The sequence below is a fragment of the Daphnia carinata genome, chromosome 4 (assembly GCF_022539665.2).
Source record: "Daphnia carinata strain CSIRO-1 chromosome 4, CSIRO_AGI_Dcar_HiC_V3, whole genome shotgun sequence".
NCBI classification, from domain to species: Eukaryota; Metazoa; Arthropoda; class Branchiopoda; order Diplostraca; family Daphniidae; genus Daphnia; species Daphnia carinata.
In genome coordinates, this window is record NC_081334.1 from 3,746,009 (window position 1) to 3,769,114 (window position 23,106).

Below are 23,106 nucleotides of genomic sequence, written 5' to 3' on the forward strand. Positions count from 1 at the left end.
GCAAAAAGGCCTAGATTTTTCTGTGGCCGTATTTCGAAATGCTTTTTTTGGGCATCCGCATACGAAAACTGCTGTGACGGAATGATGAACGAGCACGTAACGCGGAATTGTAGAGTCTACAGCTTTTAATCGGAATCCGTTTGTTCAGAACCTTTCTCTCCCAACAGCCTATAGGAAAAAATTCAAAAATGATTTGTCCATTATTTCAAATCTAAAAAAAAAAATGAAAGCAGAAATAAAATTGTTTACATGTTGTCATGACGACAAGATTCCTGTCGTTTTCTTGGCGAACGTGAGGAAATGTTTTTTAAAAAAATCCTAGCATACAAATGACCAAGAATAAAGAGGATCGCCTTAAATAAATATATATAAAAATAGGACCTTTTTTTAAAAAAAACTTAACTTCATCATTTTGTGTCATGTCCATTGTCGTCGGAGGGCTGCACGCTCTGTCGCTCTGCGAATCGATCGATAACACATTTGGCTTCTATTATTCTTCGTGTGTGTACTCATAAAAAATAAAGGATGGCGGCCAAGCTTTTTGGCTTTTGCGGCCTCAGCAGCTGGCCCTGTCAACGTCATTCGAAACTGATGAATGACTCGTGCAAACATATCTGGAGGCCTTGTCATCATCCGGCCGCTGCTCTCCTAATAAGACAATTTCAACCGGTCAAAAGAAATTCCATTTCATTTTTAAACGTAAAATATATACATGCCCTGTTTAATACGTCGATCCAGTTATGGACTCCGAACTCTAGAGCCTGAAAAAGAAATGAATAAAAATTAGCCAATTATGGATATGTGAGAAGAAGAATACGTTGTTTTTTTAAAAATATACTCATGCATTTATTTATATACGTTGTAATATAGCGATGTAGGGAGGAGGCATATGTGCCGGGAATGAGCGATTCTCTGTCTGTCTCTAATGGCGGATTTATGATGATGATAATGTCCATTTTTTTTTTCTTTCTTCCTTCCTCTTGTTGTGCCATGTGTAATGAGTTGAAGAGAAAAAAGGGGGTGCCGCTCACTTTTACGTATTCCATACGCAAACTCTCTCTCTCTCTCTCTCTATATATATATATATATATAAAAGAGCGCCATCGGCGGTCAACGGGAACGAACCGGACGGATTCACAACCTATAACGAATGAGAAAAAAAGGGCTGTATGTAGAGGTGTATGTATCAACCATTGTTACATGTACCCACTGTGCATAATATTCGTGAGCTGGCCCCGGGATTGATTGGTGTGTTGTTCCGCGGGCGGATCACGCGTTCACGGGATGCGCTTCTCCAAACGGCCGAATGGATTACCAACTATAGAAAAAACAAAACAAAAGCCCGCATCCAAGTTTGTTGGCTATTACACATGTGGCACAATTTCTACCAAAAGCCGGAAGCATTTTTCTTTTTCTTATAGAGATTATTATTGATAAGAAAATAAAAATAAAAGAATTGTGCAAACTTGTTTTTGTCTATTGGAAATGTTTCCGTTATGTTTTATCTTCCGGAAAAAGGGAAAACTTTTCCACAACTTTAGAGACAACAATAACAGAAAAAAACAAAAAACAAAAAAAAACTTTCGATCTAACAATTGGATTCAAGTACTCGATAATCCGATTTAAAAAAAAAAAAAAAAAAAAGTTACACTCTCAAAATCCCTTAACAATCGAACTTCATTTTCCCTCTGGTTGTAAACCTATCGTCTCTCTCCCGCGTTTTGACGTAACATTTAACGTGAGTGGCAAGAAGCCATTTTTTTTGGCGTGTAAATCATTTCAACTTTATAGAAAAAAAAAAAAAATAGAAAATCCTTTCAAAAAACCTTCAACCGAAAAAGGTGCGGACATCAGAAGACTTGATTATCGACCGATATAAGAGGAGCGGCCTATACAAATCTCGTCTCACCCATAAGCGCTAAATTACGGCCATGAAACACACAAAGAAAATGTTTTTAACACTTGCGCCCTGGTCTAGTGTTGAAATCGATATTACCCCCGGCTTAAGAAAAAAAAAAAAAAAAAAAATGTGCAGCCGTTAACGTGAAGAGCGAAATAGAGTCTGTGTGTGATTAGAGGCCTATTCAACACGTCAACGTTTGCATTAACATTCAAACATGCCTGAGCTAATAAAAAGAAAAACAGAGCGTTTCGAATTTTACTCTCGTTTTCACGGGAAAAATGGAAATCGAAAAGAGACCAACTTTCTATTGTATGAAGAATTGCGCAGAGCAGACGACGTCTATAAATAAAGCGAAAATGGCCTCTTCAACAAAAGGCTGATTGGCCAAAACTTAACAGCGCGTGTGTGTGTGTGTGTGTGAATGCGCCTATTTTTTTTTTTTTTTTTCGTTGTTATTTTTAGGTTAGATACGATAGCGAAGAATGCAATAATAATAATAAAAAAAAAGGAGGGGGTATCTCCAGAGACGATGGGTTTCGGCAACTTGATTCCGCAACTTATTCACGCAAGGGCTAAAAAAAAAAAAATTGAGGCTTTTTTAAGACTTACTTTTACTTGTGTTTTGTACACATTCAGAATAAAGAACTCGTGAAAGAAAAAAAAGCCTTTTTTCAAAGGGGGGAGGGGGAGCCTTACATTAAAGCTGACGCCATCGTGAAGGCCCCCGAAGGGTTTCTTTTGTATGAACGGGAAGGCGAACCAGAAGAACACGACTGCAGTCAGTTGGCTCACGTCCGTTCACGAGAGCGGGCGTGTTTTTCTTTTCATTCCTCTTTTCCCATGTTTTCCAAAACGATCGAGCACAACGACATTCTCTAAACAACAAAGTGCGGAAAAAAAAGAAACGTTGCCAATTTTGAAGATATTTTAAGTGTTTACATTCGCAGAAGGAGGAATTCTAGCATAACGCCCCAAACAAGGTAAGATTCATAATTCGCTCGTTAATTGCTTTTAAAATTCCCACCAATGGCAATTATAAGCGGAAAACAAAATCAATAAAAACAAAATTAAATTTTCGTTTGAAAAAAAAAAAAGAGGCAGAAATATAAGAGAGAGAGAGAGGGTTAGTGACCTGAACACACACACACACACACTGAGGATATATATATATATATATATGAGAGTTGTTGCACGTATGGACTGATTCACGCTCGGCTGATTCCGATAAATATGTGAGAGATGAGGTTCGCGGCTGGGGTCCGTTATTATTACATGTGTAGCCAGTTTCCCTTACTCGTTTTCCTCGGGATATGATCCCTCTCTTTCTTTTTACTATTATTACATTTCCTCCCCCTGTTTTTTTTTTTTTAAATACGACGTCTCAGAATGAATATGATTATTCATGAAAGTTTGTGCCATCAAAAAAAAATAGAGCTAAAGTCTAGAGACATAGAAGATCAAAATCTTTGACACGCGTGAATAATCAGCTTCATTTTGCTAAACATTTTCTGTTTATGCATTGCATCGTTTTCGCTTTGCAAATAGGGTCCCCCTCCATTTAAAGTTTTGAAACAAATCGAGTCAGGGCCATTGTTCTTTTTGGATGGTCTGGATTTTCTGAAGTATTGCGTCCTCGTATAGGGAAATCGAAGGTTTTGCGTTTCAATCAAAGTCAAAAGAGCAGACGACATAAAAACGGCGGGGGGATGGTGAGACACAATGAGATCCCCATTTTAGACGGACACACAAATCCATTTAGGACATGTGGCGCCGGTGGTTTCAAAATGAAAAAAAAATCGAACAATCAAAAATGACGATCGGAGCGTTGCAATGAACGGACCAAAATTGGCGGGACTCGGTGCCGTGAGAGATTTTTTTTTTTCGTGAATTAAAACAGACGGGCAGAATATCAAGGCCTTTTTTTTTTTTTTTTTTTCTCTCTTTCAAATGATGGAGCAGGTGAGCGCGTTTAGAATTTTAAATTGCAGCCGCTTTGCAAGGACTATAACAATCACGTTGAAATAGTTGAAATAAATGGAATAGCATTGTTTTCGTGTCCCCCCCCCCCGCCAATGTCGAGAGAAACCATTTTTCCATCCGCTAATTATGAATTAAAAATTCTTTTTTTTTTTTTTTTTTTGACCATATTTCTTTCGTTGTGGGACACACAGACAAAAAAAAAGAAACGGTTTATAGAACTAAATTTGCATAAACTATCCTGGCGACGTTCTTTGAAAAGGCCAAAAACAATAAATCAGTTTAACCTTTTCCTCTTGTTTGAATAAAATAAAAGCAGAAGAAGCTCAAGGAACATCAAACCAGCAGCGCGTACATGTGTGATAGCGAAAGAAACATGTTAACGTGCTAATATGGTAGTGTTGGTCAAGCTCTGTGTGTTAGCCTAGTAGAGAAGAAAATGCCTTGACCCGATTGGAAGGACACGCACAAAAAAACGGGAATAAAAAAGAGAAAATGGATAAATATAAGAAACACTAACAAATACACGAGTCATGTGAGAAGGCCACCGATTCTTTAGAAGACGAAAAAAAAAAAAAAGGGCCTTTTTTTGCAAAACGTTGTGCCTATGTCTCAAAACTTGAAATAACATGGCCGTTGCGAAGGGAACATGTTTTTTTTTTTAAAAAGAAATGAAAATGTTTGACATGACTCACGTTTTTCGTGTGTAAATGCAGATGTCGATCATTCGTAATCCTCCATTTTTCCTTCCAGCTGGTGCATCCATCATAAGCAGCCAATCCCATATCACAATTCCCCTTTTTGTTGGCCATATTCGTCGTTCCAAAATCTAAAATTTACAAAAAAAAAAACATTTTAAATAAAGAATTTGACACGGTACGTTGCTCTTTATGGATCGGGTTACCTCTTTCTTGTACGGTCTCAAGTTATATCATTTCGTAGTTGCGGTACCCATCGCAGCCTGTCAACAGATTACAATGACACGTTTTAAATAAAAATCGACAGTTAACAAAGCAAAAAAAAAAAAAAAAAAAAATGCCTTGCGGGAAACAAACGAATGTGCTCTAGTTTCTTAAAGGATACAAGAGTCCCTTTCGTGTTGTTGTCCAATTTTCTAAAACATCACGGGATTGATTTACAGACTAGCGTGATAATCATAGCCGACACAATTTTCACGCTCCACCCCATAGACTTACATCTATGTTAAATGATATCCTTGACTGGCTCCCCCCGTCCCGGGGTCTCCAAGAATCTGCGCCAAAAACAAAAACAGAGAAAGTTGTTATTGTACAATCAGACGAAGACGTCGGTCCCAATTTTTTTTTTTTTCCTTCTATGATGCGTGAAATATTCCGGGAGCGAACATGTAAAAAAAAAAAAAGGACATAGTGCACGTAGAAAGTGAATAAAAAAAAAAAGCAAGGGATGGCTGATCGATTGGGGAGTGACGTCATTGGGCAATCAGCGGGACCCATAACTCTCTCTCCGCTCTTGGCCATCCGTTTGATCGCTACTCAAAGACAATCTATATAGGGTAGCACAGAGACGTAAAAATCGAATTACACACATGCCCTTCACAGTAAATGCAATTTCACCTGAGCGAAATCGATCTATTAAAGGGCGAGCTTCAACGATGAGTCACACACACACAGCCTCTTCCTTTTCTCACAAGTCTTTCAAAATATCGATCAATACGCAGTTTGGCATCTGGTAGCGGGTCACGATGCCAAAAAAAAAGAGAGTCTCCTGTGTCAAGTGGATTTGAATAAAAAAAAAAAAATACAGATGACTATATTTTTTTTTTTTTTTTTGAAAATAAACTTTGAATTTGCATAAGATGTACCCGAAAATGTCTAAAGGCCTCCATTTTGTACATCTCCTTATGGTAGACATCATTTCTTTTGTGTAAAGGCCCCCCCTCCCTGAAAAAGAAAAGGAATTCTTTTTCTTTTGTTTTGCAGCCGATGAATATGTGTGTGTAGTCTAAGCACGAACGCAGGGCACACGCCGGGGTTATTATAACCGCAACCCGGCCCATTGAATTCAGAGCACAAACATAAGACGGCCTTAAAAAGAAAAAAATACTTCCATTTATGTTTGTGTGTCTCTTTTCGGAGTTTCAATAATGGCAACGCTGTAGAACGTGTTTTAACGGGGTCTTTAAATGCAAGTTGAATCCAAACTAGAATTGTAGTTACCTTTGATTCGACGAGTTGATGAAACGTGATTTGTACAGATGGGATTTAAAAGAACATGTCATCCTTGTCAGCTGATTCCCACTGCCTCCATAATGCGAGAGAGAGAGAGAGAGAGGGTTGAAAGGATATTGAGATGGATGCAATTTGACTTGTGCTGTTTGCGAACGATCGATCAGGTCGATAAATGTTCAGGGCTTCCATCCAATTTTCTTATTTATCCGTGCGAGCAAGACGCCATGATTGAAAAATAAACATTTTTTTTCCTCCCCCTTTTCTTTCCGGCTTCCGTAGGAATGAGTTGAAGGATAACATCGCCTGGAGGAAGAAAAAGATCATATTAAAAAAAAAAATAAAAAAAAAAAATACGAAAATGTTGAGCAGTAAGCTCAAATCGTGGATGGAATCGCATCTGACGCGGAAGAAATCCTCCTCCGGAAGTAGTGGTACGAGCACGAGTAATAAAAAATGCACATCCGCATTCCACGGTTCGGGTAGTAACAGCACAGGCAGTTACAAAGAATTGTCGCCAGCTGATAGGATCGCTCATCCAGCTTCTGGACTCGTCAATCTTGTTCCAGCTGTCCCACTATGCTCCACAAGCGGCCGCAGCAATGCCGGATTGGTCATCCGGCTTCAGAACGATTTCAGAGAGAACCAGCACGCATCGCCTTGTCATCTCAGACATCAACATCCGTCATGGACACGCAGTCCAGTCATGTTGGCCTGGAATACGAAAATTCATCCTCCTCCTGTACCGCAAAGACCAATCGAACCGCCCCTTTCGCCGCCATCTTCCCACTGTTCCACCATCATTCAGCAGGTTCCTTTTTACTTCATTATCCAGCTCCATTTTTCTAGGAAATATGTAAACATTTTCATGCATCATTCATTATCAGAGCGTGATGGCATGGAACACAAAGAGATTGCCAAAGCTTATTACCATCTTTGTTTTTTTGTTTTTTTTATTTATTTAAATAAAAATGGCAGAATGGAGAACCTTCGCCAACTGGAAGTGATTGGACGTCAAAGAGTTTTGCCGATGAAAGCGGAATAGGACGGACCGATCGTGATGGATCCCTTTCGTCCAGCAAAGCCAATACGACGGGATCTTCGATTGGAACGGGCGATTTTCATCACGAATCAGCCGGAAGGCGGATCAATGCCCCTTCGCTATCCTCGCCAGAGTCGGCCTACTCGACGGGATGTTCGGCCGACGGAGTCTCGCCCAGTCAAGACGGAACGTACGATTCCAACTTTCATCCGCACCAACCGCTGGCCGCTTTGCTCCTCGATCCAATATGGAGGAGATCGACGCTGGAAGCGGACGCGTCCGGATCAAACTCGTCGACCCAATCGCCGAGGACGCGGCCGGCCATTCGAACGAATCCGTGGCTTCCAGTGAGGACCAGTTTGACATCGGCCGGATCAACAACATCAGACCGAGCGTCGTGGATGACGGACTCGACGCCCGAGGCTCCGTTATCCGAGATCTGCCCACCGGCCGTGAAGGAAACGGATATCGTGAGCAGCGGGGAAGATCCAGCAGATGATCCCATAGCGGCGGCCATGGCCGCCTGTGCGGCCAACGACGAACTCGATCAATTGTGCGATTCCCTCCAGTTGCTGATGGACGGGGATAATTTGCGCGTCGTCAGCACAACGGGCCAGCCAGCGCATCGGCAAGTAGCGACGGTGGCGCCACACCAGACAGCAAAAACGGGATACAGCCCGGCCGTGGATCGAAGACGCGCAACTGAAGTCGACGTCGACGATCAGTACACGCTGCTGATCCGTCAAACGGAAGAGATTCTCCTGCAACTGGAGAAGGATGAAATGCTCTTATGCAGCCGGAAAAACATGAACCAAGACGAAACAGATGCTGCAGCTCTTCATCTTCTTCCGGCCGGCAAGAACAACATCAGCAGACAGCCTTGTTCTCTCTCTTCCGGCTCGCATTTAAAACAGCCCCGCAGGCGATTGAGGAAAAGGCCAACGTCACGAAGACGCTGCTCCAGCCGGAACAGCGCCATCTTGTGCTCATCGCCGTCCTCCAGTTCGGAATCTTCCGATTGCGAGTACTTGGATAACAACAGCAGACGGACGTCATCCGACTGGAACGCCAACCGACGTCCGAAAAACATGAACAGTCTGAGTAAAGGAATCACCCCTCGTTTTGCCCAGCGTCAAAGTGTTCGAGTGCTTCCGCAAACGCCATCGCTTCTTCCGGCCCAGCCGCCTCGCGACTGCTGGATCCTGGGCAGTCAGAAGCCCAGCTGTTCTCCAGACGATTGGACTACGGAACACGACAGGCCTCCATCGCCGGCCCCGATGGACCCGCACTGCCATTGGGCCAGCCATCCCGTGCGCCATTGCGAACGGATGGCCGTTGCTGCAACGCGATCGCCTTCCGTCTCGAGTTGCAGCAGCAACAGCCGAAGGAATTCACGCGTTCGTGCAAAAAATTGCGCCGGACACTTGAGTTCATCGGGACCGACATCTCCGGTCATGCGACTCGATGCTTGGCCGGACGATGATTACCACCCGCAAACAAACAACGGGGGCGCTGGGCGGCGCTGGCGCCAGTCCATGACGAGAGAACAGCAACGTCTCGAATCTCAGATCGCCTTCCTCCGGCGCCAGTTGAAAGACGTCACCGACGACTATTACGATTACGATAGAGGAGCTCGAACGCCCTCCAGCACTTCAGACTCTTCATCTCATTCTCACCGTCTGAAATAAAGAGCCGACATAGAAAAAAAAAAAACAGACAACATCAACATGCAGAGACACACACAAAACATGAACACTAGTCCCTTTCTTACTTACCCCGCCCCCCAAATTTTTCCAATTTTTGAATCAAAAATGAATTTTTTTTTTTTTTGAATTTTATTTTTGTTCTCATTCTCTTTCCCGTCCATCATTGTCACACAAGTCATTGACTGAATGATTATGAAATCATCATCGCTATAAATAATCTTTTAAGGGGGGGATCGGGAGCTGTTTTTTTTTTTCGGGAATCACGCTCAAACATTCAAACACACAAATAGAAGAAATGTGGTGGGGTAAACGGTGAAACTAACAGCCGTTTGTGTTTGACACAGTTTTGTTGTGCGCGTCTTTTAAAAGATAATAAAAAATTTCCATCTTTTATGTAAATTGACACACCTGGTGGAGGTCGATAATTCCATGAAAATAAAAAATTATAATAAAAAAAAACGTCATTATTTACCTCGAATAAAAGAATGAAAAAAAAAAAACTTTTTGTTGTTCTTCTTTTGGGGGCTGGAGTTCGTCGAGCAAAACCAAACTAGAATTTAAAAAAAAAAAATAATTTTTAAAAAAAAATAAAAAAATAAATAATAAACAATGAGGATTATTTTTATATAGGAGAACATCTGTTTTGGCACCCACGTTGTTGTCTGCGGTTGCGAGGAGAAAATAGCGAAGCCGACCGTTGTTGTTGCTATTGCATTTTACAAAGAGGAGAAATAACACGCATGAGGAAGAATCAAAAAAGAAGGTCTAGAGGAGTTGTGTAAAAATGAACGAAATTCCGTTCTAGATGTAAACGCAGTTATTTATATATTCATTGGGGTTGGTATTTCAAAGTGACGACTAGCCGACTCTGATCCATCGATCGATCGAGTACTCCAAAGCGGCGATCCACCTGGGGGCGAAAAAAAATGTGGGATCACGTCATGTTTCGTGTCACGCCAGCCCCAAACACAAGTAAATGGGTTGGTGGCGTGACTCCTTTTTGAATAAAAAACAAAAAAGTATGTACCGTTTGCGATCGTTCTCCGAGTCGGTGTAAAAGTGGAAATGGCGCATGCGCGGCTCAGGCGGCAACAGTTCGAAGGCGAATTTGCGTCGCTCACCGCTCGAGGCCGTCGTGCCCGAGGCCTGGACGCGGTAACCGTGCAAGTGCAACGCTCCTGTCCCAAACGAGAGAAGAGATTTAAATCCAATCAACATCAAAGAGAAAATGTCATAAGGGGGGAAGACTTTGAACTGCTGCGGGGCACCGATAGAGGGGGGGATTATTATAATTATCATTTTCAAAGGGAAAAAAAAAATAATTACCGAGGGCAGACGAGACGTTGATGTCGACGTAAAAGTAGAGGCAGGCGTCTTTGAGAAGGCAGAGTCGACGCTGCCATTCCTTGGCCCGGTGACCGAGCTTCATGAGATGGCCGACGCAGTCGGGCGATGCCATCGACGCCGGCGGCAATTGGATGTTCTGGGCGCACATCTCCAGCCAAACATCCTGCCGGGCCAAAAGAGGAAAAGACACACAAGACGACGACACACTCAGTGGTTTTTTTCTTTTAGGTTAAATAAATAAGCAGCTTATTTTCTCTTTTTCCTATGTTATCTGATCCCTCATTTTTGTTTTATTTTTTACGATTATTTTTTTTTACAAATAGTGTATGTGTGTGTGTGTACCTGGACGGCGGCTTTAGAAGCGTGATTGAAGACGGAATGCCACAGTTCAACCGATTCCGTAGATTCGGCTGCCAGCCAATGTCGTATAGTTCCACCTTTGCTCAACAGTAAACCGTGAGGTCGTTCGGCAAACGATGTACGAGTCACCGTGTAGTGCAAAAGAGAAACGGCTCCCAATGGCTGCGAACTCTGTTTCAAAAAGAAATTCAATATTAGACATAGAAACAAAGTCGCATGGCCAACAGCCAGCAACAGACGGTAAATTACGAAAGAAAATATAAAAAGGGGACTTGTGTTAGAGACTGTTATTAGGCTATTGAAAATCCCCCCCCTCGGAGCGGTGTTCACTACTCTTTTATTGTATTTTTCTTCCTGCTAGACCATGTTCAGAGAGACGCAAGGACAGAGAGAGTATCGATCGCTTTGTGTGGGTACCGTACAATGGGAAATTACCCATGATTGGTTAGACCAGTCTGAAAGCAAAGGGAGAGCCGTTTTGGCCGGCCTTATTTGATCGTCTCTTTCCCTTTTGTGATTCTCATAGAAAAAAATGCAATTGCGTGATCAAATCTTCACGCTCGTTCCACCTGAATAGAAATGGGCCCCGACGTCTCGTTTCCTCCTCCTCCCCCCTTATTTGAACGTTTCCATATACACACACTTCTGACTTTCCTGGAAAAAATAACAAAATTTATCTGGTAGGGGTCCTGATGGAGAGATGTTGAAGAACATGACATTTCCCAATTGTAATTGCTGACAAAACTATTGGATTATGCCATCAGTCGTGGAATAGTGGACCTGCCAAGTTCAACCTTCAGTGGCCAGACCTTGGCAGCGAAGACAACCCTGACATGCAACTAATTGATTTGCTTGGATGATGATGTAGGAAAATGCACTCACATCTTGGTTTTTGTAGTAGTAGAGACAGTTGTCTCTCTTGAGGACGAACCATCTCCTGTACCAAACGTTGCTGCTCTCGTCAGCCCGGCTGGCTGACTGGCTCTTCTTCCACAGGTAACCCACCAGAATGGGAGACTCGTTGTCAGTGGTGTTGCCTCCCTGGGAACCATCAGTTGTTGATTGGTCTGCAGCCAAAATGGGGTTCGTTGACAGGATGTTGCATGTTCTTGCCACCTCAAGCTTCAGCTCATCTGTGCCTACACATAAACAACAAAATAATTTACACTTTGATTGTTTGGAGATTGTATCCTAGCTATTGTAAGGTCATGGCCTTTTAGATTTAAGTGGAAAAAGGTAAAGTTATAGTGCAAAGAGAATTCGAGCAACTGCTGAGAAGTTAACGAGTTTAGCAAAAGCGACGTCAGTTTCAAATTTGCAATGGGAGGCAACTTAGTACAGATAATAAAAACTATGGCAGTAATCCAATAAAGGAAAGTTGAGAGACCCCCGACAAACTAGATCAGCCATGAAGTTAAGTGCACTCAAGGGTGCACGTCATAAAACAATTTTCCCTCGCAAACTGCGAAAGAGTTGCAATCCCGCCAGAAAAGAAAGACTAACGCCATCTATCAATGAAAAAAGTCACTACAACTAACCTGTATGGGCGATGCGTACAACTTCCGAATGAGACGAATCGAGGACGTTGACATCGTTGATACTAATGAGGATATCGCCCACCTGCAATCCAGACAATTCAGCTGGAGTTCCAGGCTCAATGGCTGACACAACAACCGGCTTAGAACCGTGAATTCTGAATCCAAACTCGCCCGATTCTCTCTTCACCAGGACGACATTATCGCACTCTACCGGGGAAATTAAAAAAAAACAAAAAAAAACTATTAATTAATAAATTCTAGTTAATTAGATGAGAACAGTGTGGATGAAAAGGGAAATGATCAGGCTACCAAGAAACCCTACAACAACGATACGGTTAAAAGACAAATGAGTGGGAAGTCGTGGGAAATGTTAGTTCAAGATGGCGAGACCACAAACAATTTCTTCATAAAAAAAAAAAAAGAAAAAATAAAGATCGAAATAATCCAGAGATGAAGATGATGAAGTGCATAATCCATAGCACAGTTGTTTGACACCGCAGTGTGTTCTGTTTTACGTACCGCCTGGACGAATGTCCGCTAGTCTGCGCAGTGCCAGACTCTCTCGGCACCAAATCATCAACATCAACTGGTAAATATCTTGTAAAGAGTGTCTGACACTTGAGTCGGTGGTTGGATCTATGGGCCGCAGCAACAACAACGGGGGGAGTAACAAACAACAACAGCAAAACACAACAAAAAAAAATTAAAATACTGGGTCAATCGTAGCCACAACTGTCTTTTGTTTTGATACATTGGAGCTGAAAACAATTTCGTGATTCACGTGGCTGTTCCAAATTCCGGATCACATCACACGAAAGATATTCAAAAATTTTTTTAATGAAAAAGTGTTAGTCTACAAGGAATTTTTCTCGTTTTATGTGCCGGTGCTCTAAAAACAAATTCCGGAATTCCGGTTCACCAGTGTAAGAGAGCGTTAAGTGCATGTTAATTTATAAAAAATTTGTTTCCCCAAAAATTAAAAGAATCTATATCAAACTTTCTATGAAAAAAACAAAACAAAAATTGATGGATAAGTTTTTACCGAATGTGCTGGTTGCGAGCCGTCTGAACATTTCCACGCTGGACTTGCGGTGAACCATGCGGTGTGTGATGGATGTGTATTTACGGCGGAAGTCTTTTTCGGATGCCGTCGACGAATCGTCGGTTTCTGTTTTAGAATTTTTCAACAAGAGATCAAGCGAGAGATAATGAGTTCTAGAATGCTACACGGATGAAATGTCTCTTCAATGATGATGACAAGTCTAAGAAAAGATCGATCACCTTGTAACGGCGTCTGCGGTTGGGAACGGCGCCAGACTTGCAGCTCTTCCGTCTCGCCGATGTATGCCCACGCACCAGCCCGATAGCTCGCATTGTAAATACCTTTCAACACCAAACAAAATTTATAACGTACTATTAATTAAAAATTAAAATTAAAATACCTGCGTCTTCATCATCTAAAGGTGTTCCGTCGCAACTCAATTTAGAACCGAGAGAATCCCAGCTGGCCTCGACGGATCTGATTAAATGATTCAAGTTCCTGTCCGTGTTGAGCGCAAAACAATCTTTTGAACGACGATTGAAAAACAAGACGACTTTAATTACCGTCTAACAGGTCGATTAAAACGTTCCTTTTCTTCCGACTTGGCACGAACGGTCAATTGCCTTTTGGGCGGCAGTTGAGTCTCCGGATACCACATGTCGATGGTGGAAACGGTCCTGTGAGGGACTTGATTGTCAGACGAATCAGCCGTTTCGGCTGACAAGGCCGATGCGCTCGAATTGCCCGCCGGTAATGTGCAACTCTTGGTCCGTTTGCTACGGCCGGAATCCCGCTTCCTTTTGCTCATTTCTTGATTGTCACAGCTGATCGAGTCCGCCTGACTGCCGTGCGTCTTGGAAGTTAAATTCCAGTCAGGTGCCAAAATGGCCGGTGAATCGGCAAAACCTTCCGGCGGAGGAGGTACTCCACCGTTGCCAGATATCTCAGCTGGTGTTTCAGAAACAAAGACATTGTCGCTTCCGGGACTGACGGATCGAATGGAATCGCAATTCTGTTTGTGCGATGGAGATGGGGCCGTTAAATTCCACGATTTGCCAACCATGTCGGCCATATTGTCCGGATCGTGGAGGGAAGACTCGCTCGGATGTTGCAGAGTGAAATAATTGTGTTCATCCGATAATTCCGCGTTTGCCGGAGGCGATATTTGCGGTGCGGCAACGTCCCAATCCGCCAATCGGAAGCCTTCGTGCATTGCTGGACTGCGAACCATTCCGGGTGTCGTAACATCCGCCGCGATTTGAGAATCACGTTTTTTGGCACATCCATCCGGAATAGAAAATGAATTGTTCGGAGTGATAGGATCTCGATTGCGCGTTTTCTTGTGCTTGGAAGACGGACGTTTGACCACATCAGGTGCGGGCTCTGTGGCGACATTGTTCTTGTTCGACCTCCGCTTCCGGCTGGAACGATCTCCGGCTTCATCATTGTCTTCCGAATCAGTCGAACTGTGCTGATTGGTCGATTGCTGTTGCGTGAAATGTTTACGTCTTCCGCTGGCCCCAGATTTGGTCGGAGTGGAAGGCGAAGCCGTCGAAGAAAACATGCTGGATCCCGGCGGAAATTGCAATTTCATTGTCTCCCTCAACGTTTTTCGATCGGTTGCCTTGGCAACAGCGCCCTCTTGAGTGGAAACTAGTACAGATTCCGGATTCGAAGTTTGTTTTGTTGAATCCATTACAGCCGCGAGGCCAGCAATCGGACTAAGTGAAGCGCAAGGAGTAGCTTCCAGGCTATAGCTTCCGGATGTGGAACTCTCTCGGCAAATGTCTTGCCCATCGTTGTTTGAATCCGGTGACGTCAGCAACGGAGGAGGCCCATCGAGAGGTGGAGGAGATTCGTAGGGCAATTCTTGAACGCCGGAATGATCCATTCTCAGAGTGCTGTTATGTGAAGTGTCACTTTCTCTGAAGCTCCTTTCACTGCGCTCCATCGCCGTGTTGTAGACTTCCGTCAGTCCGGCCGTCGTCAAATGATCCGACAGGGCCGTCAAAAACGCGTCCGAATTCGTATCGGTGGAATCCAACCCAGCCGGTTTGCTGTTGATATCCGCTTGCAAAGGACTATTGAGCTCGCTGACAGGCGGACTGAGAGGTTCAGAACTGGCTGACGTTTCATGTTCGGTCACTCGACGACCGGAAGAATCCGAATCGACGGATGTAATCGTCTCAGACATGCTTTTCGATCCGTTCTTCATGTGACGCAATAAAACGCGTTGACTCATCTGATTGTTTGATAATTCAACGTCTTGGGGTAGGAGAGGAGGAATTGAATCATCATCATCTTCCGGATGAAGAGACGAATTGGCGGAAGAACAAGCAAAACTGGGCGGGGCCGGGATCACTTCAGTGTCATGAGATCCTGGCCATGGAGGAAACTGGACCATAATTTCCTTCTCCATTTCTAGTGCTTCCGCTGGATCGATTGTGGCTGGTGGGCGTCTAGGTGGTGGTGTAGGCGGACGCGGTGCATCCAAATCTGAATCGCACGTGACAACGAACGAATTATTTGCCTTTTCATTGGGACCTACACAGGACGAGTTCGGCTGGAGGACCGTCACTTGCGACGTGCTGCCAAACTCGTCGCTGTAGTTGCCGGCCGTGTCCGGCAGAGAGGCGTTCGAGTCGAAGGATTTCTGCGCTTGAAGAAAAGACGTAGAGGTGACGTCTTCCGTTTGCCCGTCTGGCGGATGCTCCGAGTCAGACCAAACGTCTTCCACGTCAGTGAAACCCAACGAGCGGTTGATATCTTGCGAGGAAGTTGTGGCTTTTCCTTTCAGCGGAAGCGACGAAGCAAAAAGCTCCTCATCGTCGAAACTTCCATCCTCACTGGAGCCGTGGCGCATTGGATCGTGAACGAGGACTCTGCCAGCCACTTCTTCGACGGGCGAACGTTCGTTGTCGTGAACATTAACTTCAACATAGCCGGAAGCAAAACGTCGGGCACGTTTACGATCCAGCAGGATCGTTCCTTCCGATAAAGCTTTCAACAATTGTCTCCGTCTGCTGGAACGCACGTGTTTACCCGTGCTGGGCGACCCTCGGTCAGGTGATGGAGTCTTTTTATATTCTCCAATTTCTTCCGGTTGAGATTGACTTAGTTCATCCGGCAAACGTTTTAATGGCTGGAATTCAGCCTCTGTTTTCTGACATTCTCTTTCTCCTTCAACGTCCTGATCCACAGCCGACGAGCTTCTTGTTAATCGTTTTGTTTCTTTAGATGAACGCGGTTCAAAGTTCGTCTGCACTTGGCGTGTGACTGTGCTGACAGCTCCCGGAATCGACACTTGCTGGAAAGAATTTTTAAGTAAAAAAAAAAATAGGTTTAAAACAAAGTATCGATCCATTTTACCGATCCTGCGCCACTATAGCAACTGGGGTAGGAGAGTGACGTCGTTGAATTATAATAACCTTCCGTTTGCGTGGCCTGGCTTCGCATCGACGCTTGGCGCAATCTCTCTATTGTGTGCAAACGTGCAATTCATTTGGATGACAAATTTTCGTTAAAATAAATCGTGATAAATGGAAAAATACCTAAAAGGATGGCACGAGCCAATACTGGAGAAAATGCAGCTGTCTGATGTGGATGTCTTTTGGATTCGATGAATGGCTCAGGAGTTTTACGGCCGTCTAAAAGCCGTTCCTGGCTTTTGGAAGCATTTGCTGGAACGGCTGACGTGTAAATTTCTGAACAAGGAGACGAAGCATCGAAACTGACATGTTTCGAAATCGAACCGGTAGATCTTCTATCATCTAAAAGGGCCTCGCTGGACATGACCTGCCTCCGGTAAAGTGCAGCCGATAGTTCAGGCGTGTTTGGTTGTGTGTAGGCCAATCTGCCACCATACCGGAACGGATGGTTAGATCCGTAATTTTCATTTTCATTTGGAGCATCACTGTTTGTCCGACTGCATCAAATATCAAATTTAAATCTGTAATATTTTATTACAGAGATTTAGAAGCAAATACTCACTGAATGGGCAACGTGCTAATTTTCCAATCTGGATCAGAATGGCGAGGTGCATAGCTATTCACAATCTAAATACATTTTAGAAAATTAAAATTAAGCAGATTAGAATGAAAAACACTGAATTTACGCAAGGAGCAGTTGAGGTTTGCATGGAGAATCTGCGTGGATCAGTTGTACAGAATGATTGAGGACGATTCCGAAACAAGCCTGGTTGATTCGAGCCATCATCGCGAAGAGGAACCTACATTTCAAAAATAAAAATAAGACGTTACATTTTTTATGTATATAACTTTTCAAAACCGTTCTGTAAAGATTGTAGCCCAACTTCTTGGTTGAATGGCATACCAAATAGCTTTGTTTTATCTTTTGACAACAGGCTTATTCAAAAGACGGGTTATAAAAAATGTATCCAAGTTGATACTTTTATCTTCCTCTGTGTCATCTGCCCCACTTTCTTCCTACAATACTTCAGACTCTAGCTAAATGTCCCTTTTTCTAGATCTAACATTAAAGTTGAATGCTTGAGATAAATGTACTTTCCATGTTGCATGTGGGTTGATCAATATTGGTCCCATTGTTAGCAGATTTACAAAATGGTTGCTTACACTGTCTGTTGACAATAGCTTTAAAGTGGAACCATGAAAACAAAAGGCTACGTAGGCTAATGGAAAATGGCTCTAGTTTGCAAGTTGCATCCTATTTTCCATCTTACACGAACAAAGACCTGACACTGCACATAGTTTGGTGTGAAATGTGCACACACTAAAACATGTTAACACTCTGGGATAATTCCTAATTGAGTTTTTCAAAGGCCAATGACATGCCCGTGGGTCATGTGTATCTGATTATTCCACATCACAACCTTGATGTAAACAGCTCTCTTGATTTGATTCTATACGCTTCTTTAGTTCCCTAACGAATCACGCATGCCGGTTGAAAAGATCAACAAACCAAAATGTCAATAACCAGCCGCACACAGCGGTTAACAGTCTTCTCTACTCAACATCCGGCAGAGAAGAAAATGATTGCCATTTTCATTTCCTGGGCTACAACAACGTAACACACAAAAGCTGTGAAGGAGGAAAAAAGCAACAGTATTAGATTTAAAAGGCACAGTTTGATTAAATCATAAATGGGAGCTGACGTTTTCTTTAGCTGAAGGTTTCCTATTCTTTTTAATGAAACCCTGCTTAAAAAATACGGCCAATTTTCTCTCCTTTGCGTGTGTATACATTCGATCTACGATAGAACTAGAACGAGTATCAATACGTAATCTAACACGCTTCTAGTTGATTTGAATGAACAGTTATGTTCTTTTTTGTTTCGTTACGAAGCGAAACGAGAAACGGTGCAGATAATTAGAATGATTAAATTTTACCGTAAATGGCTGAAGTGCAGGTAGAGTGACGCTCCGATTTGTATTGGCTACGGGTTTATTGCAGCCGTTGTACAAATTCTCTTCGCTCGCCCGTCGGACGCACAACGCAGAAAAGAAGGACGATCGTGATTTCTTTTTTTTAGCTCCATGATCCTGTAAGAATACAAACATTTTGTAAAAATTTTGTGCTAAAAATCGAACCCTCCTTTTAACGATTAAAGATTTCCTGCTCATAAATCACCGATGCATCTCTACACAGTTTGCTAACGTCTTGGATTCTTTGTTGTCTTGATATCGATCGATTCCCGTGTTCTTCAATTATTGAAGAATAAGAAATAGCCTCTCCCCGAATGTTTTATCGTTTACAAGAAATCGTTGTCTAAAAATTCCTGTTCCACAAAAATGCCATCAGAGGGAAAATTGAAACAACATCCGATCTGATTGATGGACAAAACCTGCCGTTCACTGTGTGACGATCCCTATGACATTTGTATCTCTTTTTTTACGGCGTACACAGACGCCATTTTATGACGGTGTGGCGATTAAAGAGCCGACTATTTACAATCCAGCGAGTCATAAGGACAGAAGCAAGCGGATGCGACCGGAATATCTATGTAAGCTGCCAGTATATAGACGTATATTCATGTTCACCCAACTCTCTGTGTGGATCCCCCTGTATTGATTTTTTCTTCTGCATGGTCCTCTTTTGAGAGACGGAGCAAACAAAACGTTAAAAAAAGAAAGGGACAAGATGGCTGCCGCATAAGATTAAATAATAATATGTAAAAGAGTGCAAACAAAAAATTACCCTTAAATAAGATGCTCCCTTTTTATAACTTAAGAAAAAAAAATGTTACCTTGCGACTTGTTAAGCATCCGAAGAATCCCTTGGCTCTTTGGCGCACGTGAGACGAGCGATCCAGCACATCCGTTTCTTTTTTGTTGATGCAATACTGTTCGCGAATGTCTTCTCTTGAATAAAGGGCCGTTTCATATTGCTCCGATTTTCCAGCGCCTCCAACTTTTGGATTTTTTGTTGTACGGCCCATTCGATCGCTATTGGCCGTTTTCGATGATCCGACGTCAACCTGCGAAATAGTTTCATGTCAACTGACGTGTGTGACGCAGGGTCTAATAATAAATCGAAGCTGTTGCCCTTGACACGTCATTTTGAGTAGACTGTCAAAACAGCTGATTTGCTTGCAAGTCAATTGATTTTCCAGCATTTCATGATTTTGGATAGTTAATAAATTCTAGTGCAACTGACTTGAATGGAAACGTCACTCCGGTTGTTGCCTCGGTTGCCTCTGCCCGCCGGCTGGCCTGTCGGATGATGAACGTTTCCAACGGCGCCACCAAAATCCCGAGAAGTTGGCAATCCTCTTAGCGCTCCTAATCAAATTTATTGACATTAAATCGATAGATTAATAAGTGGTAATTAAAAGAACGTTAGATTTAACGCTTTTCGAATAATTGGATCAAAAGGCGCAAAAAAAAAGAAAGATCTATAAATAAAGAGCCTCGACGCAAACAAGATGGATATCTTCTTCAGGGCATCCGCAATATCCACATCCAATGGGGAAACAACGCATATAATAAAGGTCCTCTGGGTTTAACTGTGGACTACTCTAATAAGTTTCCCGCTAGCAGCATTTTTCGGAAAATGTAAATATAAATCCTAAAATCTTGTTTAGACTCTGGTGACATTCGATTACTTTTCGTTAATACATTGCAGAGGCCTTTTCAGCGATTGTTTTGCTCAGAAAAATCGAACTGTGGGTCTGATAAGAAAAACTAATGCGATCGAATGTTGCAGATTTCTTATCTCCAATATCACGACATTGTAACTGAATTCTTTGAAAACAATTCGTTGGCTAGAAATTAAACATTCCGATTTAAAAAAAAACACGACAAAAATGAATTGCCTAAGAAAATTGATCGATTTATGCCACATTCGCCGAAAACTTTTATGGAATCCAGACAGATTGTCTCTGCTATTTTTTCTTTCCCACGTCTATGGTGAATTCCACCATTCCCCCCCCTAAAAAAACATCTTGTTTCTAAAGAGGGGGGCTACTTCCGGAACATCCCACAACATCCGCATTTGTTCTCTTTCCCCCATTTTCGACCCTTTAAATTAGGAAATTGTTGTTCGATAAAATCCCCCCCTTTAACGGCGGAATAAAGACATTTAAATGAATGGCGGGATTGTATGGGAGTATTTGGCCGTAGCAAGTGTATCCTCTCTAAAAATAGATTCCCGAAACTGATTTTCAAGGAAGTTATGAACGATATTCTTATGTCTACTTTTGGTCTACTCTGGGAAATGCCTGTCCTATATACGAAAAAAAAAAAAACAATCTGAAATAAGTTGTTTTTACAGCTTAACAAATATGTCAAGCTCGGCATTGAATTTGAAAAAAGGGACGGTTAAATTGCGCTCTGTTTTAATACGATCGATGGTGAAAGATCTGTAGCTACGCGCTTGATAGTCCAATGGTGCGTGACATCAAAGACACCCAAAGAAAAATTTGATGACTACGTCTTTGCTGAATAAGGATCGAAAACAAAAGATTGGCGAACATCACAGAAACTAGCAAATGAAAATCCTTTTAAAATCTATAATTAAAAATGCTCGCACAGTACGAACCTTTTTCTTTAATCAAAACGACAGTTGTTTTCCAAAGAACACGCGGAATATCTTAAACAAAAATAGCAGTGAACACGAGAATCCCCGTCCGGATTGACGGTTACTGAACGACTGACGTTAAATTCTTTTCAAGAAACTCTTTCACAGACGCTAGGGTCACCCCGGCAACATATCTGGCAACAGCCCCGCTGTACACCTTCTTTTTTTAGCGCCCCCCCCCTCCCTCTAATCTTTCTCATTCTCACTGGCGTGTACGCGTCTGTCCTTTTGTCTATTTATACACGGATTCAAGAGAAAAACAAACGGCGAGTAAGGTTAACTAAGAACGCAAACATCTGTTGCCCCCGTGCTATTATGTTTTCATAATAAGCCAAATTATCCCTTTGATAGGACTAATCCTATTGTTCTTATTCTCTAAAATTGCCGCAATTTTAGCCTGAAAAAAAAAAAACATGTGACGGACCTGGCGGTGCGTGATGCTGTTGAATGATGGCATTTCCGACGTTAGTGTCCGAATCTCTCGAGTAAGCTCTTATATTGATCGCCATGTCTTCTTCGTTCTTTTTTTTTGATTTTTACGAGACGCTCTCAATCTTCAGTGATGAGCAGTGCTCCTTCCACACGGCCGAATTGATAGGTTTAATGATGGATTCTCTTGCTGTTTTCTTGGGCCTATGTTGAGACTCGTGTTGACCCGACCTAAACATTAATTTCAAATGAAAAAAGAACAAGCTGAGATGTAAAAAGATTAAATACCTAGAAGTAGGACGTCCTCATTTACGGAATGAATCTCTCGCGATCCCTGTGTACACAAAAGAAAAAAAACATTCAAGATAAAATCGATAAACATAGGTGAATCCAAAATCCGTTACACATTCGTTTAAAAAAAAGGTCTAAATTTTATAGTATCCCTTTCTAGAGATTGCAGTTCGTTGTACGATGTAACTCCACTTATTAAGTAACAAAGGATCGTTCAATCTCTTTTTACAGCGACGGAAGATATTTCTTTTTCACATTTTATATGCGCTTGCTTATATAATAAAGATACTACCGCGAGAGAACATCAGGCTTTTTTTTTATAGAGCTGGACGTAGACGGAATGCTTGCGCACAGTTCATAAGCACAAAGTTTTATAGCTGTCTCTGCGAAATATGACAAGATGGTTCCAGCGAAATATCAAGGGTCCTCATTTTTCGCACTTGGATCGATTCAAACTTGCGTATCTTTTCAATTTATTAAAAAAAAAAAATACCTGATGGACCGGCTCAAAATCAACTGTCGAAATGTTTAGCTTCGCGAAAAGAAATGAGACTAGGGGTCTCTTTAACAATTGCAATGTTAACACATTTACGAATTTTGTGAAAAATCAAACATTTTCTGGACACAAACACGGTTCGCTGATGCTGCTAGATGTTGTCATCAGGAAAAAAAAAAAAAAAAGCGCCGCTGTCGCCACTCAACTTGTGTGCCCCCCAACGGCTTTTGCCCCACTACTACATCTAGCATTTACTAACCTATACACTCCATCCCCGGTGATGCTGCTCTATCGATCCTCACCGTCTCTCGTTTCCTCAAAAGATTTTCTTTTTTTTTTTTTATTATTCCAACCGCGCAACGCGGATGCGCACGACGTTCATCAACAGCAGAAAAAAACGTGAAGAGGGATATGTACGAGTTGCAGGCGCGTGCGATAATCATCCCACCGTCCTGGCATTTTCTTACACATTGTCTTTCATGTGTTATCAATATTTTTTTTTTTTTGCAAGGGTTGTACTTTATTATCCTCTGGTGTTACGGTTTCTGCCATGTTCTTAGAGTTTAGTATTATTCCCTTTTGGTATGCCCCATACAACTAGTTTATTATTTGTCTGACAACTCTCCATAGTCTAACTACTGACGAGGGAAAATGAGGTTTGATTACATTTCGGTGATGTGAAAATGTTTGACTGAAAAGTAGTTTTTAAAAAAA

At 42.3% G+C, this 23,106-nt stretch overlaps 2 protein-coding genes across 8 annotated transcripts; one reads left to right on the forward strand and one right to left on the reverse strand.

The window, feature by feature from the left end:
- The first annotated feature begins 2,696 nt into the window (after nt 1-2,696).
- Nucleotides 2,697-8,842, forward strand: LOC130694280 (uncharacterized). The gene is made up of 3 exons (XM_057517349.2): nt 2,697-2,883; nt 6,370-6,898; nt 7,066-8,842. Exons 2-3 carry the CDS (start codon nt 6,449-6,451, stop codon nt 8,815-8,817), a joined length of 2,202 nt encoding a protein of 733 aa, XP_057373332.1. The 5' UTR covers nt 2,697-2,883; nt 6,370-6,448; the 3' UTR covers nt 8,818-8,842.
- Nucleotides 8,843-8,945: 103 nt separating this feature from the next.
- On the reverse strand, nt 8,946-22,495 carry LOC130694273 (uncharacterized). Of its 7 annotated transcripts, XR_009001975.2 has the most exons (23): nt 22,390-22,495; nt 21,894-21,939; nt 21,601-21,836; nt 19,755-19,879; nt 19,345-19,575; nt 18,488-18,640; nt 17,237-17,350; nt 17,113-17,177; nt 16,674-17,047; nt 16,492-16,598; nt 13,686-16,429; nt 13,523-13,620; nt 13,362-13,463; nt 13,123-13,248; nt 12,600-12,716; nt 12,081-12,287; nt 11,425-11,681; nt 10,525-10,713; nt 10,162-10,345; nt 9,863-10,013; nt 9,490-9,745; nt 9,308-9,385; nt 8,946-9,243 (listed from the first exon to the last, which is right to left on the reverse strand). XR_009001975.2 is itself a non-coding variant. In XM_057517340.2 (21 exons), exons 3-21 carry the CDS (start codon nt 21,683-21,685, stop codon nt 9,694-9,696), a joined length of 5,481 nt encoding a protein of 1,826 aa, XP_057373323.1. In that variant the 5' UTR covers nt 21,686-21,836; nt 21,894-21,939; nt 22,390-22,495; the 3' UTR covers nt 8,946-9,693. The 7 variants fall into 7 exon arrangements, 4 of the variants coding, with proteins under 4 accessions (XP_057373323.1, XP_057373324.1, XP_057373325.1 ...); XR_009001973.2 differs by having other exon boundaries at nt 8,946-9,385; XR_009001974.2 differs by having other exon boundaries at nt 9,308-9,745.
- Nucleotides 22,496-23,106: the final 611 nt, after the last annotated feature.

Excerpts from the sequence above, each read along its gene's own strand:
- LOC130694273 (XM_057517340.2), bottom strand. The coding sequence starts at position 21,685 with ATGGCGATCAATATAAGAGCTTACTCGAGAGATTCGGACACTAACGTC. Across the intron at positions 16,599-16,673 it reads GGCTCGTGCCATCCTTTTAG|AGAGATTGCGCCAAGCGTCG; the intron begins GTATTTTTCCAT and ends TGCACACAATAG. Across the intron at positions 10,014-10,161 it reads CAACGTCTCGTCTGCCCTCG|GAGCGTTGCACTTGCACGGT; the intron begins GTAATTATTTTT and ends CGTTTGGGACAG.
- LOC130694280 (XM_057517349.2), top strand. The coding sequence starts at position 6,449 with ATGTTGAGCAGTAAGCTCAAATCGTGGATGGAATCGCATCTGACGCGG. Across the intron at positions 6,899-7,065 it reads GTTCCACCATCATTCAGCAG|AATGGAGAACCTTCGCCAAC; the intron begins GTTCCTTTTTAC and ends TAAAAATGGCAG.